This window comes from Ips typographus, linkage group LG6 (genome assembly GCF_016097725.1).
Source record: "Ips typographus isolate SLU linkage group LG6, UJ_Ityp_2.0, whole genome shotgun sequence".
In the NCBI taxonomy this organism is placed as follows: Eukaryota; Metazoa; Arthropoda; class Insecta; order Coleoptera; family Curculionidae; genus Ips; species Ips typographus.
Genome location: NC_138427.1, coordinates 8,522,034 through 8,540,613, shown reverse-complemented (window position 1 = coordinate 8,540,613; position 18,580 = coordinate 8,522,034). Strand labels below are relative to the sequence as shown.

The following is an 18,580-nucleotide window of genomic DNA, read 5'->3' as shown; positions in this document are numbered from 1 at the left end:
TGTAATTATTATTAAATCGTCGTGATTAATTTGTAATGATTATCCAACATTACAGCATATCTTCCTGGTAATGTTTTCACTAAATGCTAAACTCATTGAACTATGAGTTGTTTATACTACTAAAGTGCTTATTTGAATCTACTGCAGATGTAGATAGTGATCTTTTCCTGCGAAATTCAATCTTTGTTGGGCTAAACCAGGAACACACAATGCATACAAAATTCATACCAATCTATTGCAAACTGCGCTATTGAAGTGGTTGTTAAACGCATGAAAACTTATCTACTGAACGTACGGAATCCTCAAGCAGTTTCCGTAATTAAATTTCACTTTCACTAGTTACATTTCGGCATTTGGAAAATTTAAGTTTGTTTCCGGATTTAAGCTTCTCCTTCACGAGCAATACTGAACAAATTGCTTTTAAAGTGTGTCCGTTTTTTCCCTTGAACCTATTTTTTGTCCATAACCAGGAAACCTTGTAACTTAAATATAACTAGTAATAATGTTTGTTTATTGATGAGGGAACAACAAATCCTTTCAATTTCTTTTGTCTTTAGCGTTCAAAAACTCGCTGATGCGGAATAAAATATAAATTTCACTCTCATTTTTATTTTGAAACAATGCTCTGTTCAATCATTATTGAAAGTTGCCAACGAATTTGAATAAATCGCTTTTATGTAATTGATTTAGTTTGGATGCTAATTCAATTTGTCAGTAGGTATCAACTTTCCCTGTTCAGATTTTTTTTCATGCCCAAAAAATTATTTCATTAACACTCCTTAAATGACCATCGTTTTTATCCACTTTTTCTAGTTGTACCTGATTTTACAACCTAGACTGAATATTTTTGTTATTTATGCTTCATTTAATCTGTATAATTAGTTCCTACTATTCTATTTGACCAGATATTGTTTTAATTTAGTTGTTGTTTATTTTTCTTGTCATGTTGTTTGCCTTTCCATTTAAAGATACTTGTTTCTTTTTTACTTTCTTCACAAACCACCTGGAGAAGGTATCTATACTGTTTGATTTTAATTGGAAGCATAAAACAAACACTTCTTTTTTCAAATTTGAAAAAGAACAATGTTAAAACCAATCTAGTGAAATTAGCTTAGAAGTTCAGATCAAAGTGTCAGTCAGATGATTTGAAGTGAAGAACAAGTAGGTAATGCATCTTCAAGTACAAGACATTAATTTTGTTTAGCGTGATATAAAAGGTAGGTATAAGCTAATTTTCAGTAATAGTACTAGTGCAGAAAAAGCATTTTCAAAAAAGTACAAAAGTAATTTACTAAAATTATATACTGCTTACTTACTTAGGGTACCTATATTTATACTTATCTAGATATAATTTAGAGAAGTAAGGGTATTATGGTCTCAACAGTTTATTGGAACTTACTTAGTGGAGGAGATGCTCAGGGAAAACACTGAGTAGGTAGAACTCTTAGGCTAAAGGGATAAAAAAGCTTCAAGCTCCACATATTTAATCTTCTACCCTGCTTAAGAAGCTGCTTTTAGTACTAGCAAGGGAAGAGAGTTAGACAAAGCTGTGTCAAACACATGCTAACTCTTCCTGCCAGAACCTCCCCTGGGAATAACCCCAGAGAAGATTAATAATTGAAAAAACTGCAATAACTACTTTTGTTAAATGACACAAACTACTGCAATACAATACAATTTAAAGCTTAACTTACCCTATAAAGAAATCTGGCTTCTTGGTTATCAAAATACCCTCGACTCATGTTTGGGTGTTCTTGGTCACAACTTGCTATATTCCCACACAGTCTTGAGCAACAAATAACAGTACCGACATCAACTGAAGTTTCATTTCATTCACAGCTAACAAAATACTAACAAACCCCATGTTAACTAAGTTAATTCACTTCAAGTTTCTTATTTTTTGAGCTTAAATCACTGGAATATTAAATGATTCACTCCCTGTTTTTTTTTTAATTGATATTAAAAAATAAAATATAAAATTCAATGTTGCCAAATCTAATCAGTCACACGTAAATGTCACAAGTGTCAGCAAAGTAAAAATAAGTAAAAAAACCTGAAGTAATTGAATGAGAATTGCTTTCTTACTTTAGAAAACTGGTAAAAATCAATTTTATTCTAATAAGTACAGTATTTTAAGTGGTTTAACTTATTAGAAACTAAATTTTAGATTAACAACGTTGCTTTGTCGTTGGGCGCCATCTATGCGTAGTGGCCGGGAAAGAACTGCCATGTTGCTTATAGGCGCTTTTGCAAATTAGTACATGTGCTTTCCCCTCACTTTATCGCTTTTCGGAACGGAATATGAATATTACAACTTTTTTACTGGGCAATAATGTTAATAGGTTTTTAAGACTAATGGTTATAAAAAAATTAAACTAAAAATGAACTATCTTTATTTAAATTACAGTGTATTATAAAATATGCTCCAAGCTCGTAGCGGTTCTCTTTCTTTGCAGTCCACGAATTCTTGTCCTTTTCTCTAAAAGCAATTTGTTAAAACTTTACTACCTAGTCTTAAATTGGTGGTAAACTACCATGTCTAACTGGGTACAACAACTCTTTTGAGGGTTCTTCCAAAATTCTGGTAAGACTGGGAATTTGCGGCATACTTTTATAATGGAAACGATCGGCGAGCATTGATTCTCCAAACACTTTGTTTCGGATATTTCGAAAAGTAAAGCAAGACTGGGTGGCTGAATAACATTTTCGGTTCATATGCGGCAAGCTAACCACGTTGAACAACTCCGAATCTGTAGATTTCAATATTTTGATCGATTCTTTGGTTGAGGCACCCTCCACCGGAATAATCTGAGATGTGTACAAACATTCAGTTGAAGGCTTAATGCTGATTAGATCTGACTTTTTAGAATCCATGTTGCATTCGATAATTTTCATGTCAGGACCTGCAAAAATGTTATGTGCAGAAGTTGATAGTTTTGTAGCCCATCGCAGGCGTAACCTATAGAATAGTTGTTGGCGTTCGATCTGGCCGATTGAAAAAACATTTTTCCTTGAACAAAATCCATTCTCAAAGTGAATTCTTTGGGGCAACGCTTCAATCTTCCAAGGGCTTCAGCAGATAAATCAGAGAAACAGACAGACAAATGTGAGTCGTTTTGATCAAAAGTCTTTTGCAGTTCTGGGAATGTTATAGTGATGTCTAAACCTTCATCGTCCACATCGTCATCGTCTTCTGATATTGGAGGACCATCCGCAGAAGGAATAAACACTCCATCCATTGAATCGACTTCTTTTGGCTCCAGAGATGACTTTAATAAATTATCCTGTTAAGGGATTAATAACTAAGAGTCTAGAATATAATACCTCCACGTTGGTTTGCACTTCAGAATTACAACTCTTCTTATGTTTAACCGTTGACTTGGTGGGGAGGAATTTAATGTAAATTTTGTCTTTATTCTTGGATTTGATGGTGGAGTCGATGGTATCGGTTGGTGGAGAAGCATATTCTGGCACTTTTGATATTTGGGGTTCTGATACTGCTCTAGTGCTTTGTAATGTCTTCAGCTCAGTTGTTACTTTTCTTAAATTAATTATGTGTCTGTACAGCTCATCCACTGCGCTTGATTGGGTTTCTGGACTGTTAACTTCTTTAGTCAGATTGGTGGTTTCTTCAGCTAATCTAAGAATTTCAAAAGAGGCGTCTCACTTGTTGTTATATAAAGAAAGTTAATTCATAGAAGTCAAGACAGTTCAAGACAGACTTTTCAGAATAAGATTTTGAACCCTTATTAGAAAAATAATATCATTCTGCAAATAAACTTTCTGCATGTTACTTTTAAAAATATGGACTGACTGGATCGACTTAATAAAACAAACCGTGAAACGTATTTAGTGAACTCCTTAGTGAGCTGTCTATAACGCTTCACTTTTTGAACTTCTTCATCCTGTTCTTGACTGTCACGTTTCACTTTATTAGAAGAATCACTGAAGCAAATATTCCTTCCTTGTCTAGCTGGGTCAGAACCAGGTTTGCCACTTTTAAAAGTGGTGGTTAATTTGGGTATTAAACTTGGTCTTGGTTTGTGTGTAACTTCTTTTTTAGTAGTAGCCATCACTGTAATCATTAATAAAGTTACAGCGATGTTTGGTTTAACTCATCGATAAATTTATACCAAGACAGTCTGAATACATACCATTAGAGTTAGGAGCAGTAAATGACGTTACTATAGGCACTGCAGCTCCAGCTACAGTGGGTTGCTCACATTCACATAAAACATGCAACCTATTCTGGGCGCGATCATCTCCTACAGCTTCACGTTCACAATGACTGGGGCTGTTTCGTAGGGAAGTAGAAGGAAGCTGCAAAATTTTGGTCCTCTTCTCTGCTGAATCTCCTCGTAATAGGATTTCTCTTTCCAGATCTGATACCGTAGGTTCTATCAAATGTTCGGCACTCGGTGGTAAAACGTCTTTTTTATCAGTAACTGCAGGATGATGGTTTATTGAACTGCCAGAAAGTGTGTCTGGTAGCATGGGCTGGGAAGTTTCTCCATTCTCACTCTCCTCAACTTTCAAACTGCTGTTTTTTAAAACTACAACTGAAACAGCTTCCTTAATGGTATGATCCTGACTGGAAGTCGACTCGGATTTGCCATTTAAAATGGACCTAGACATTGCTCGTTACAAAAAATTTCCCAACACGTCAAACAATCAGACATTGACACTAAAGCACAGCATGTAAAATTTCCAGTTTAGTATCTGCAATCCGCAAGATGCATCTCACCCGCGACAATAATGTCTGTTCACTCTATCAGTTCTCAAAATGCAAGCGGCCCAAGTGCAGACTTTCAAGACAAAGAAGTACAAACCGTGGTTAAAGTATTCCCGTTTATTTTGCCTTCTTCTGTGCCCCGAGCTTCGGTCACCTCGGACAAGAAATTTTGCACCGTATTGTCGCTCGAAACCTCTATCGACAGTACAAAATTCTACAATCTGCTTCAGTACTGTCCTTACCAAGACATAGAAGATCATAACGTTCGTGTTTTGAATTTGCCCCGCAAAACCAAATTACAATGGGTCACTAATACTCAATTGTCCGAGCAAGGGTTGCACAAGACCACTTTGGCGGACGACGATGGCGTGGCCGAGGTGTGCCAAGACCTGTTGCTGAGACTGCGCAGCGGCAAGAAAACAACATTATCGGACGCGGACACACAAACTGATCTACTGGTAAGGCCGCATTTGTTGGAAGAACCCAAAGTGGCTGTCATTTATCGTACCGTTTCTGTTCAAGTTGTGTTGCTGCCAAAATGTAGAGCTAATCCGTAATTTTTTTGTTGTTTGAATTAAACGTGTTCCTTTTTGTCATAGAAACTTTAATTTTTACAGAGACAAGGCACTTGCAAAAGTAAAAGGTCAGGAGCGGCTATTTCCACTTTGTAGCACTTTGATGTATCTCATGTTTGGTTCTTCCAGAATAAAACCGGAACTACAGAGTATAACAATAAAGAATTTGCGGTCATTGATACACCAGTTTTTAATTAAAATTTTGTTTACATAGTATGGTTTGGGAAAATAGATACAAAAGCTTTGACTAGAATCAATTTGCGTGACAATGTTTAAAACAATTTATTTATAATTAATTCTTTATCATCAAAGTACTTATGTAACAATGTTACTTATGCAAGATTTAAGTGAAGTAGTAAAGTTAAAATAACCTAAATTGCAACAATGTGATCAAAAATCGAATATGCCATTGTACTGATTGAATATGAATCTCTAGAGCTTTACTCTGTGGATTCTTTATACCTACCCATATAAGACATATAAAAGATTATTTTTGGATCTTTTTGGAAGAAGAACAGGAAGGGAAAATGTAAGAAAATAATGATGGAATGAGTGAGTAAAACATATGTTAATAAAAGTGAATTTACCCACTATTTTTCAAAACATTGGTAAATTGGTACTTATGTTACCAAATGATATTCAACAGGAGTAAAAATAAGTACAACCTTGACAAAAATGTGAAAGCGTTAGATGCTCTTATTAGTTTAGGAAGTTAATACTTTGACGTACCTTTATGATACCATCTGGACAAGTTTCATCCATAAGTCCAATCCATAAGACAATTCAACTTAAACACATGCACACTTAAAACACTTACGGACACTGATTTTAAATATGGTGATTCGCGTGACCGTTAGTCAATGACCGTACGCACTATCCACGAAATGACAACGGTCGCAATAACAAAAAAGCAACTGAAATAGAAGACTACGAAACGTAGTCACAAATTAGAGATCCGCCATCGTCCATGCGAAGAAGTCAACCGCACGGAACACCACTGTTTCGGTGTAGAGCAAAATTGTAAGAGAGAAATCATATTGTTTATAAATAAAATAGCACTATAATTTTTTGTTATATTGTTGCGTGATGCAATTTGTATCGGAAGATGTTTTGTCAACGAACAACTGCAAAATAAAAATAGTACAGCGAGCTAGATTAGTTCTGATACGGTTTTGTTACAGTGGCGGCACCGGATGAATCGCATCAGGATATCCCGTCCCTGCACGTTTGAATTTTTAAGGTGATCGATTGTTTTGTTGTTTGGAGTCAATCGTTGCGGTTCTTACCAAAGTAGGTCTTTGATAATACAATAGTTATTTAGGTGGCCAAGTTACGTGGAAAACTGCCTGTTTTAAAACCAGATACAACTCAGAACATCATTCCTAAATGCATACAGAGTATAATATACAATTAATATCTCTTCTATCAAATTTGCTCTATTTTTGCTGCCACACGATATAAAAGCTTAAGTGGGAAGCATTGCTATAGCATCAGCAACTTTCGGCTGGTAAGGATTATGCAGCAGTAGCCATTCGGCAAGGGACACAACAGGATCAAATGGTTTGGTCTTCACAATTTCAGTTAGGCCCAGTAGTAAAGTGGGCTTCACAAATGTAGTAATATAGTCTTTTACTTTGTCTCCGTCAGCAGGTAATGGTTCTTGCACATCTACAACCAAAAATCATTTGGAAGTTGGTCAGAAGACTATGTGATTTGGTTTATAATTAAGTTCAAAAGACTACTAAATTCAAATAAAATATTTAAACCTTTAGGGTAAAAGTATCTGTTTTCCCTCCTTGCATCATTCACTCCCTCAGACGCATGGAGACTATTAGGAAAATCTGGGAGTAGACCAAATCTAGTCCGGACACTATACGGGAAAAACCACTCCTCTCTTAAAGTACCCATGGGCCCAACCATCAACCTCCATTTCTCCACCGCATTGACTGCTTGAAGGGAAAGCACCAGAATGGGTGATATGCTGACTGTCACAACTAAATGAGGAAAAGCTGGAGTGCCGTAATACTTTTCATAGATCTCGGATACTTGTTCAGGGGTCAGATGAACCAATCTTTGCTGAAAATTTCAAATAAAACCGGAAGTGTATTAAACTCTTGGCATAACTTCTGGTTTTCTATGCAATTATGTTTTCAAATTTATCTTTATGTAACTTTGGTTGACGTTTCACCTCCTGCTTTAATTGTTTGAAAGCGAGGCAATTAACGTTCTTTAATTTTATGATTATTTCAGAGGAATCAACCGGAGAATATTGTTCGTCTACGTTTATTAGGGTACTTTCATTACCTATTAAAACTTTCTTTTTTTCTATGAGCCGTTTTACGTATGCTCCCTATAAATATTTACTGATTTGTCTGTATGTAATCCAACTAATTTATTAAAACACCTTACATTAACAATTTTTAGTCCAGCCTGGTTGATTGCCCTCAAAACTACATCTTTATAACCAAGTGCGTCTGGTTTTATTATAGCCAGGGTACGTTGCAATGTATTCTCATCGCAAGGCAATGAGGTTGAAGAGGACGATGACGACCCCAACCCTGCCTTATACGTGGAATCCTGGGGGTACATGGGGCTGATGTAAAACTGCTGATAATCGAAATCCCCTTCGCATTGTGTCCGAGCTGTTGTACTGGCCGGGGATAAATAATGAACCGTGCTATCCTGCACATCAGAGAGCTGTAATTACAAAGTTTTTAAAACCATTTTTTAGTGAGTTGATAGGTACAAACGATGGTTGACGGTGGGCTTCTGGTGCTTCTTTGAGTTGTAGCATTAGTACCGTAAACTGTTGAATTTACGGAGCTTTCGGTAAGTAAAGCTATATCGTCTTTGGAAGATGCTTGGTAGTACATTTTTTTTAGGATTATAACAGACTTTGACGGTTAGGTGTGCGTCATTTTCATGTGTGATAGCTTTGTCATAAATTTTCCTTCAGAGATCCAAATAAAAAGTCCACGTTAATAGGATTTTTTTAAGGGATATATTCCTGGTTCCACACAGAGCATTAGAATCTGGTAATAATATGCCTTATAAATGTTAATAACTAAACTTTCTTCTATTTTCATAGTACATTGTATTTGTGTAGAAAAAACAATAAATCAAATAATCAAAAAACGTCAGGAAGAAATTCCATTGGACCACGGCTTATAAGCCTGGATAACTTTCATATTTCAATAATGGTAAAAAGTACAGCGTTCGCGAACATTTCGAATACTCTGTATACGAGTATATAATTCACACTTTTTAGCACAAAACACAGTGAAAAAATGCATCAGAACCTGGTTCAATGTAACCAAATCGTCTTACCGATGAAATATTTTTGCCATCTACTACAAACATGCAAATGTAGCAAGGCAATGAATTATTGATTAAAACAAAGCTTTCAGTAGTGAAAATCAGCAATCTGTTCTTTACTGTTTTGCGTAAAAAAGTTTTATTTAGTTACCTTAAATTGCTCTGATATTTTTGGACACTTTAATACAAAGTAAAAGGTGAAGTTTAGTTCATAAAAAACAACAATATAATTTTATACATATAATTACAGTTAAATGTACAAAATGGTAATTTTATCACAGTGAACCGAAATCATGGCAATTTACCAGAGCCAATAACCTGATAATCCACAGATTAAATTTGGTTTAAGTCTAATTAATAACTAAGATGGGGAACTCACTCACTAGTTCTACGTAAACACCTAAACAATAACTAATTATTATATTTAAATTCAGTAGTGATATAAGTTTGCTAAATATGTCAGATCCTAACTAAAAACCATTTGAAAAAGTGTATTAAAATTTAGTTGATGACCACTTGATCAGGAGCATTGCAGTAGCTCAATGTATGACAAGCAGCGTCGGCGCTTCTCTTGCCTTGACCTACTAACGTAAGAAGCTCTAGACCTCTGTGATTGATAAGAGATTCGCACTAAAAAGAAAAGACAGTTAGTACACAATTTGAAAATATACTAAATTTAAACTCAGTTTGTTAAAAAAATTTTATATGAAAAATTAAAAGTTACCGTTTTCTTCATCTCAGATGGCATTCCTCGACAAGTTTTCTCGAAAACATGCTCCAAATTCTGATCGATAATTTTGGGATTCTTCACAATGCTACGCAAGAACTGGGCAGTCGTCCTGCATACACCACACCTCGATACTTCGTCTGCGGAATTAAAGGTTGTTTACACTGCAACTTATTCGAACATTCACTACTTACCTTTAACCAAATCTAGAGGATGTTGCGCTTTTCCGCAGAATCTCAGGTAAGTACAAACCTGACTCGGATCCATGGCCTCTTCTAACAAAATTATGACAGCATCAGCATATTGGTTCACAAAGTTATTGCAAGACTCTTTAACCGAGCCGGGCATCACTTTGCAGATATCGTGCACCAAAATTTTAATTTCGTCCTTGAATTTACAAAGTTAAAGCATTATTTTAAGGAATTGTAGGACAACTTACTTGATTTTTTTTGTTTTTCAGCTGATCGTCGATTTCCTTCAGGATAAATTCGCACAATATACACTTCTCGTCATGTAAAATGGACACTGGATGTCCATTAATAGTATCATCGTAAATGGAGTTGGTTTCTAAAATAGTCACTATAAAAATACTACCTCAGGCACAAAATTTTAATTTTTGTCTACCGATATCTCCTCCAAACATTTCTTCTTCGACACTTTCGACTTGTTCGTGATTCGAAACTGGAGTATCATCTGTGCAAAGTTTCAGATAAACGCAAACTTCTTGAGGTTTGAAGTCAGCAATTAGCATCTCGACTAATTCGTCGCTGTAGGTGTTGATGAAATCGGTACATTCGGCTTTCAGATTGCTAGACAAATGATTGCACACTTTGTCTAAATCTTTTTTAATTTCTTCCTGGAAATAATAATTATTAGTAGTTTGCAAATAGTGTAATAGTTATTTACGTAACAAGTAAGATATGAATGTTATTAACGCACGCATGTGAAAATTTGCACGACGAGGCCGCAGGCCAAAAAAAATAAATATAAAAAAATAAAAATATTTCCAGCAACTTGTTAGGGATGTTAACATCTGGCATTAATTTATCCAATTGCAAAGAGTTTACCATTAATATTTATCCTAATAATAATTTAGTTTTCATGCAATTGTATGTCATGTTTTTAATAAAAAAAAATCTAAGTAAAAGTTACTTTTAATATTAATATTAACAAGAAGCAAGATAGTGGAGCAAATTGTTTACCGACTGTTAAGGCACTAGTGCGGTAACAGATTCAAAAAAGCACTAGTGCGGTAATAAAGGTCATTATGACACTGAAAATAGTGCGAAATTACGATATTATGTAACTGTTGTAGATAAAAGATATAAACTGTTGTGACCTAAAGTCGTAAGTACAAGTTTTTTTTCATGTAGTTTGCTTTTCAAACTAATTTTAATGATTTCTCACTGGTGCTCTCCTTCCGTGATTGAAACCGTTTTAAATAACAAAATACAGAACTGTTATCCAGTTAGTTCAAGGATTTTGTTCAAACCCTGACAGTATTGAAAATCTGAAACTGTCTTCAATAATTAATTCAAGGGATTTGAATAAAAATTGTCTGCTATAAATCAATCCTTTGCTCTGTACAAACTTCATATTAATTTACTTAACACCTTCAATCAATTTTTCACGGTGGCATATTAACTACAAAACAAGAAAAGAAAGTGAATCTGTCGTATTGTTTATTTTATATAAAATAGTTTATTAGTCTTTCCAATTTTCCTTTTCTTCAAAGATCTCTTGTTCAATTTCTTCACCAAACAAGTTCGTTTCATTATTCGACAACAGCAACGACAGCACTTTGATTTTGTGAACTTTTTGACTGCCTACAATAAATTAATACAAACATGATTAATTACACGACTTCAAAATAAATTTGACTCAAAAAACACTGTTAAATGTCATTAGAAATTATTTCAAACCCCAATCTACATGTTTATTCTAAGCGTTACAAAGTCAGTTAAATAAAAAAATAATTAATAATAATAAGACACTCAGTATCTGTTGCCGTTTGAAAGATATAGTTACGCTTGAATTGTATGTCAAACTTTCCTTTTCAAATAGTCTTTTATCCTCAAATTTGGCTTTTTAATTTCCAAGTATAATAGAATTAAATTATCAGGTTTAGTGAGTACAGCGGTAAATTAAACTTTTAGGTCCTCAATTAAAAAAGGCATATTACGAAATTTTCTATTTAAAAATCACTAGGAATATGAGTTTAAATTCAGTGCATGCCTTTAAGAGAATACATGGTGTAAATATGTTAAATCTTGTGTCTACTCATTTGCAAGGTTATTAATATTAATATTTGTTGCAAAACAGCACTTAAAAAGACCGTATTTTTTGTAGAAGTTTCAAATTTGTAATTGTGAACAGAACTTAACATTGGCAAGCAACACTGTTAGTTCATTTGACAACTAATGCAATATGTAAAGAACATGAAATGAAATTTCTAAAAAAATCAAAAACTGCAAAACTGTAACTAAATCAATCACTTTAGAGTTTACATAAAAATAATAAAACTTACTTTAGTTTTTTTGCCTTTAATCATAGACTCCAATTCTGTCACAGCGTACAAGCACAACGGACAACTGGACGACGATTGGGCAGTGCGGAAAATGTCAACATCCTTAACTTCCTCAGATGAGGACGGGCAGGCTTTCAGCAGAGGACAAACTTGGGATGGGTCAATCTTCTGGGCCAAAATTGCGATCAGAGCTGGTTCGTAGGTGTCGACAAACTCCACGCAAGTTTGGTTCACGGACGAGGGTAATTTAGAGCAAGCGGTGTCGATCACTTTTTTAATATCGTCCTGTTAACATCCAAAAATTACTTTAATGACGTGGTGCAAGTCTAGCAAACTCACTTCAACGACAGGATCGCTGATTTTCTCCTGTACAAAGTGTAGGAAGTACTGGCAAAAGATGCAAACTTCTTCGTTGTAGACCTGTTGATGGGGAGGGACTAAAAGATCAATGGGGAGCTGCATCTCTGAAGCTGATAAGGGAGTTTGTTTTTCTGGTTGTGCTTTAATAACCTTCAAATTAAAACAGTTATTTGCAGTGCTTGCTACTAGGCAATACAAAATTTACCCTAATTACAATGTCATCCCGAGGGATAGTTTGATGTGTAAGCTGGGAAGTTAAGGTAGAAGCCATTTCAATCGACTCGACTGGTAGAAGAGGAGCAATTAATCCACCAACCTTAAACATTTTTAACTACTTATTTACTGTTTTTTTTTTTTGTTAAATTTATAACTAATAAAAAATACCAGACTAGCAACTCTTACCTGATCATTTTTAGCAGGACAAATTCCAATCAATTCGCAAGCTGCAGAAGGATCCAAAGCCTTGGTGACGTCATTGTAAATCTCAGCATAGTAAGTGTCGACAAACTCTTCACATTCCTTGTTGTATGGAGCCTTGGCTTGCTTGCAAATTCCTTCCAGTACCTGTTTGAACTCACTCTCTGTAGTGTTGGCAACCATAATTTCTTTTAAGTGGGTGACCAACTGTTTGCACAAGTCACATGGCATATCTTCCTTTTCATTTCTAATGCATCACGGTAATTGTACAAAAAAACTCTAGAAATTATTTTCTGTTAAGCTCACCTCAATTGAACATAACCAATATTAGATTGAGGAGTGATTTCCACAGCATGACTGTGGAAATTCTCGGAACATTCTCCAGACAGTGTACAAACGTCTTTAGAGTTGAGATTCTGTTTCACATAAGAGAAAATGTCCTGGAAGTGGCTGAATACAGCGCTGCTGCAAGCGTCTGAGTAACTGTTCAGACGTCCACAGATCTTAAGCAAAAATTCCAAAAATTGCTCATCACTTAAGGCAGCAAATTTGGACACAATTAAGTCCATGGCAGAATGACACTTGGAGCATTTTGTATTGGAAACTGGTTTGAGAGCGGTCTCTGCTTCAGACGCAGCCAAAAGATCGTGCACCCTTTGACTATTACACAACCCTACAGAATAACCAAACATAAACAACTCTTAATTACACCATTTTCTAGTCCCACCTGCGACAGCACAGACGGTTTGGGGGTCCATTTCAGAAGCCAAAGTATCAATAAGATCCGGAATAAACTCGTCGGCGATCTTGTCGCACTCTTTGACAATAATCTTAAGGGGCAGAAGAGCGCAAGAACCTTCAAACACCTCCTTGATTTCTTCCTGTGTCTCGTTGCTCAGCAACTGGTCTCTAGCTTGCTTCACCATATTTTTGCAGGTGTCGCAGATGCTGGTCGTATCTTCCGGGTATTTTTTGTAGATCCAATGGGTTTGAACGCAGTGCTTGGTTGCGTGACAACCAGCGGCCGTGCTGTGACATTAAGAGGGTAAGATTGTGAAGAAAAGGCCAAGAAAAGTCTTACGTTAGATTTTGACACCAGTAAGTTGGACCGTAAGTGCATTCTTTTTCGCCTAGTAAGTGTCTGTTTTCTGCAGTAGCAGATGAAATGGCTGAAATATTTAAATTTTATGTTAAACCAGGAAAACCGTAGAGAAATCTCAAGGAATAGTTACTGATTTCACTAAAGAAGGTTTGTAGGTTACCTAGAATATTTGAATAATTGAGAGACCTTCAGATTGAACATAGGGATGAGATAATCATGTTTTATTGTTTTACCTATAAAATAGTATTTTCAAAAAAAAACTTGCATGTTCAATAAATACAGCTCAAGTCCTGTTTCAATTAGACAAATTGTCCCCACCTAGACTGTCTAGTAAGTAGACTGCCTTGCTAACTGGGCAAACTTGTTATTATTTTTTTCTTTTCGTACTAAACAACAATAATTATTTAAGTAAAAACTTAGGTTACTACTTAGACTGCAGTAACAAAATGTTGTCCCCCAACAGAGCTTAAACACCTGGCCTAGAAACAATTAAGCCTGGTTTATAAAACAAAATTTAACTTTAGCATTAACTTTAGTATTAGCATTAAGAATAGAGCTAGTGGTTTTAAATTGTGATGTTCATAAACAAAATTTAACTTTAACTGTAAATTTACCTGTAACTGCTGACCTTGGTTTTACGTAAAATTCTAAATTTTCTTACAGCTAATACTAAAGTTAAATCTGCAATGTTTAAAACTTCCTCATAAGATTTTTGCTTTATTTATGAAATTTCTAAACAGAAATTCAAAGAATATCTTTTTGCTATTGATTTAGTGCAGTAAGGTGGCATTAGGCAGCAAAACATGAAAAAAATAACATTAAAGTTAGGTTACTTTTCAAAAAACTGTATGGTTAAATTAGGGGTTTTATAAACACCCTTCTTTTTTAGGGTGAATACTAAATTTATTACTAATGCTCAAGTTACAGCTAAAGTAAAAATTTTTTTTATAAACTAGGCTTTATACTAAAATGTAAATACAAAAATAAAATAATTTCCATATATTAATTCCATACGTTATTGTATCTCCTTTACTCTCAACCTTACTAAGTTTTTCTAAATAATGGGCCTGTCTTTAATTTTTTTTTATTTCATAACTACAAAGACGGATTGAAAATATTATACCCGTATTTTTTTGTTTTCAAAAATATTAAGTCTAAATAGAAAAAAAATGATGATAAAAACTACATTAATCTCATGTTTTAAACGCCCGCCGCCGGTGACGTACTACACTATCAACCAATCAGCGACAAGAAGTGAAACAGTTGGCGTGCAACAGCCAATAAAATCGCCCAGAATTACGTACGTCACATGCGCGCCAAAACAGATCTTTTAAATTTAATGGACAAATTCAAACTAATGTAGGAACATTTACGACCATAATTTTTTCTTCAAGAATATGAAAAATTAGTTTTTTGATCCTATTCTTTCGATTCCAGTCATTAAAACAAAAATTTATGGTATGTGGGATAGGCCCATTCTTAAATAATTTCAATTTAAATTATGTTACAAACCCAACCTTAAACCTAATCAAATTACAAATATACAACCATAATAATATTGTGAATTGGTGTAATTTACAGTTTGGTTTAATGATTAATGAAATTTGACATGATAAGTGCAATTTGGGAGTTGGCATGAATCAGCTTGATAAGTATTCTACTAGCTCAACCCAGCCTTCAATATCAAAGAAAATTCAAGTAAAAAATTGCTTTCTAAAATAGGTATTTAGGCGATTATCAGCCAGGAATTTTGTGTAAATAATTGCTTGCAACTGTGATAACAACCCATAATGTATAACAATAGACAATAAACAAAACACAACATTCTCCAAGTATAGAAAAGTTGTATGTAGCATAAACCACATTATTTGAAAGTTCTTCTTTCCAATAAGAAAGTAATATTTATTGTGCAAAACTGTCAAAATAATTTTGTTTTATTACAAGAGCTTTGGTGATTTTTTTACAAAATCATTTAACAATGATTGATCCTCTTCTTATTGGTCTTAGAAGCCTGGTCAAATGTGGACAAATACCCATGAGAACTTGAAAGGCACATGTTCCCATGCAATTTGAGGACTTGACAAATTGCACCATAAATACCATTATTTTTTTAATGATTCAAATAAATATCACAAAGAATATAAATATGAAGCAATGACACATGGTTATAAGCCATATCTGGAACTGTAGGCTGCTATCAATAATTTTAAAGGTCAAATGTCTATAGCCACAATACAGAAAGGAAAACAAATTTGGTTTTGAGATAAGAGAATATGGTGGAAGAAAGGACTTTGATAATAGGGTGGTCAACAAAACAGATATGGCTAAAATAAGGTTTTGCAACACAAAGCAGTTACACTTATTTAGGTCATATTTTTTGTGTGTTGGACCTACTGGAGATGTTTATTATAATGTGATAAACATTCTTGATCATGTCTGAACAGAATTAAACTGAAATCAATGATAATATTGACATCAATTGAACCTAAACTAAAGTATCTACATTCATTCCTTTAGAAACACTAACAAAATACCTAGTAATGAGAATAAGTCACAATGAATCATAATTTTATTAGAATTACAGCTAATAAACGCGTTTCCTTCTAGGCCCCTGTATCTATCCCATGATTACCTTAAAGGGAGAACCAAGGGAAGAACAAAGAAAACCAAGAGGAATTCTATTGTTCACCACTCCAAAACGCAAAAATATTTGGCAAGAGTAAAACTACGACCAACGCAAATCAATAATGTTACAGAGTGATAAAAATACAACAACCAATTTAATGGTAAACATGATGATACAACAATGAAAAAATGACTAATAAATACCAATTAAAGTAGGAAACTTACCCAGACATGACAGCAGCCCTAACAGTAACAACTGCATAATGAGGCCGATTCCCAAAGGACAAAAACTGAAAAACTCGGGGAATTACTGATCCACAATCCAGAAAATTGGGATTTTACTGTTTACTTTGTGGTAGCCAGAAAAGAAATGTCCTCTTTGTTTTGTAGTTTTCGATTTCCGTACGTTTAATTGACGATTTTGACAGTGACAATCCAGAACAAAACAAAGGTGATTGTTCAGATAGAGTTAGCTGCTTTAAAACACAGTAAGAGAGTTTCAATTAAGCGGTCTAAGCAAGTTAAGCGATGTGAGTGTGCTGAACTAGTCGAATAATCAGCTGATTTTTGTTATTGGTTGTGGAACAAATGAGAGGATGTAAAGCAACGTTGCCGGGTTGTGTGCATAGTCTGGAGTTTTGTTCTAATGCTAGTCTATATCCGTTGGGACTACATTGGACACTGAATTGGGCTCGTTTGTTGTCATCGATCTTTGCGTAACTGTTTACTTTCCCAAAAGTCAATATTAAGAAAGATCGACTCGGGTGTTCTTTCCGGCTTGAATGAACAACGTGACCACTACGCAACTGCTATCTTTGGATGATCTCAAGGGCTTGTTCAGCTACTGTCACTAAAAGTTATGCAACCAGTTATTCAGGATGTCTTATTTTTCACACTTTTTGGTATCTCCCTTATTTCTAAAAATACAGGGTTGTAGTTTTTGAGACTCTTCGTAAAATGAAACTGGCGTCAGCAGACTTAACTAATCTCTTCGGTTGTTAAGATACAAGGAAGAAATTCTAAATATCTCTTCTGAGGTATGTACCCCTCCATATGTCAGATTTTTTAAAACTTTGGAGAGGTTAAACCGGGTTTCTAATTTTTTTTTTTATGATACAAACATGTTTTTTTAAAGGAAACACACTGTATATTATTCTTAATTTTTATTAGGCTATTATGGGCTTTTCAAAAATATACAGGGTGAGTCTAGGAAGCGATACACCCCCTTGTTAACAAGAAAGAATTTTAAAAAAGGCTTTATATAAAAATTTTAAGTGTGCATATGTACTATATTTTGCAACCATAAACTATTATACAGGGTGACTCATAATTAAGATACAAAGTAAAACAATATTTTTTTTAAATGGAACTCTGTATATTTTATTACATATTTAAAAAGACACAAAATTTACAACATGTTTTGTTTAAACCTTGAATTGTCAGATATTAATAATTGATCGGAAACTTTAACTTGTTGTAAATTTTGTGTTCTTTTTAAATATGCAATAAAATATACAGAAGGTTCCATTTAAAAAAATATTGTTTTACTTTGTATCTTAATTATGAGTCATCCTGTATAATAGTTTGTAGTTGCAAAATATAGTACATATGCACACTTACAATTTTTATATATACAGCCTTTTTTAAAATTCTTTCTTGTTTAAAAAACAACAAGGGGGTGTTGCTTCCCAGACTCATATACATAATTAACCAGATAGATACATAATTGATGTATATAATTTTATTTCAGTTATTTTTTTCAAACAACATTCAAAATTTAGAATTTTTTAAAATTGTTTGATTTTTATGCTTATTTGTAGAAACCACCTCACCTCTAGGTAAAGAAAGATTCATTAAACAAAATTTGTTTTCATGACAATTTCAAATAATTAAAATTTAAGTAACATATTCTTACATTTTCATTTGGAGGGTTATTTGATTGAATATTTGTTTTAAAACTATTAAATTGTTATTCAAACATTTGAAAACATGTAGTGACAGCATACTATTCTTTAAAGTTTTAAACTTTTTCCAGCTGTCATTCCATTTTTCAAAATTTATTTTTGATATCTTCTTAAAACTTACATAGACTGCAGAGTAGAAATCTCTTTCCCCTTTCGTCTCACGTAACTTTTAACATATTTTTACATTTCCATTCCGGCTCATTATAATGTAAGCGGGGAAACGTTATTCATACATT

The 18,580-nt window shown here is 34.1% G+C and overlaps 5 protein-coding genes and 2 long non-coding RNA genes across 11 annotated transcripts in view; 2 read left to right on the top strand and 5 right to left on the bottom strand.

Annotated features, from left to right (window-relative positions):
* The window catches only part of jvl (javelin-like), a 40,520-nt gene extending 38,577 nt beyond the window's left edge, over window positions 1-1,943 (bottom strand). For 2 of the 3 annotated variants that reach the window (XM_081981615.1, XM_081981619.1), the window contains exon 1: window positions 1,695-1,942. In XM_081981615.1, coding sequence (XP_081837741.1) covers window positions 1,695-1,742 — 48 coding nt within the window. In that variant the 5' untranslated portion in view covers window positions 1,743-1,942. Of the gene's footprint in view, window positions 1-1,694 lie in introns of all 3 variants that reach the window. The other variant, XM_081981617.1, reaches the window with a different exon arrangement.
* An 84-nt stretch (window positions 1,944-2,027) lies between these two features.
* LOC145730432 (uncharacterized) lies at window positions 2,028-2,389 on the top strand. Its single transcript, XR_014178616.1, has 2 exons — window positions 2,028-2,097; window positions 2,168-2,389. It is a non-coding gene; the product is annotated as an uncharacterized LOC145730432 (long non-coding RNA).
* LOC145730420 (uncharacterized) lies at window positions 2,371-4,679 on the bottom strand. Of its 2 annotated transcripts, none has more exons than XM_081981624.1 (6): window positions 4,155-4,679; window positions 3,838-4,075; window positions 3,325-3,640; window positions 2,960-3,284; window positions 2,535-2,903; window positions 2,371-2,479 (listed from the first exon to the last, which is right to left on the bottom strand). In XM_081981624.1, the coding sequence occupies exons 1-6, from the start codon at window positions 4,633-4,635 to the stop codon at window positions 2,412-2,414; spliced, it is 1,797 nt and encodes a 598-aa protein (XP_081837750.1). In that variant the 5' UTR covers window positions 4,636-4,679; the 3' UTR covers window positions 2,371-2,411. The 2 variants fall into 2 exon arrangements, with proteins under 2 accessions (XP_081837750.1, XP_081837751.1); XM_081981625.1 differs by having other exon boundaries at window positions 2,960-3,269.
* LOC145730428 (uncharacterized) lies at window positions 4,659-5,551 on the top strand. 2 transcript variants are annotated; one of them, XM_081981637.1, is made up of 2 exons: window positions 4,659-5,285; window positions 5,350-5,551. In XM_081981637.1, the coding sequence occupies exons 1-2, from the start codon at window positions 4,756-4,758 to the stop codon at window positions 5,519-5,521; spliced, it is 702 nt and encodes a 233-aa protein (XP_081837763.1). In that variant the 5' UTR covers window positions 4,659-4,755; the 3' UTR covers window positions 5,522-5,551. The 2 variants fall into 2 exon arrangements, with proteins under 2 accessions (XP_081837763.1, XP_081837764.1); XM_081981638.1 differs by having other exon boundaries at window positions 4,662-5,190; window positions 5,350-5,488.
* Window positions 5,552-6,723: 1,172 nt separating this feature from the next.
* LOC145730427 (nucleoside diphosphate kinase 5-like) lies at window positions 6,724-8,199 on the bottom strand. Its single transcript, XM_081981636.1, has 4 exons — window positions 8,058-8,199; window positions 7,717-8,004; window positions 7,074-7,383; window positions 6,724-6,975 (listed from the first exon to the last, which is right to left on the bottom strand). Exons 1-4 carry the CDS (start codon window positions 8,178-8,180, stop codon window positions 6,773-6,775), a joined length of 924 nt encoding a protein of 307 aa, XP_081837762.1. The 5' UTR covers window positions 8,181-8,199; the 3' UTR covers window positions 6,724-6,772.
* Window positions 8,200-8,849: 650 nt separating this feature from the next.
* Window positions 8,850-16,790, bottom strand: Sap-r (prosaposin). Its single transcript, XM_081981614.1, has 13 exons — window positions 16,606-16,790; window positions 13,735-13,822; window positions 13,381-13,682; window positions 12,960-13,326; window positions 12,639-12,900; window positions 12,442-12,552; window positions 12,216-12,386; window positions 11,877-12,161; window positions 9,974-10,205; window positions 9,789-9,916; window positions 9,544-9,736; window positions 9,347-9,489; window positions 8,850-9,252 (listed from the first exon to the last, which is right to left on the bottom strand). Exons 1-13 carry the CDS (start codon window positions 16,640-16,642, stop codon window positions 9,124-9,126), a joined length of 2,448 nt encoding a protein of 815 aa, XP_081837740.1. The 5' UTR covers window positions 16,643-16,790; the 3' UTR covers window positions 8,850-9,123.
* LOC145730434 (uncharacterized) lies at window positions 13,956-14,815 on the bottom strand. Its single transcript, XR_014178617.1, has 2 exons — window positions 14,721-14,815; window positions 13,956-14,250 (listed from the first exon to the last, which is right to left on the bottom strand). It is a non-coding gene; the product is annotated as an uncharacterized LOC145730434 (long non-coding RNA).
* Window positions 16,791-18,580: the final 1,790 nt, after the last annotated feature.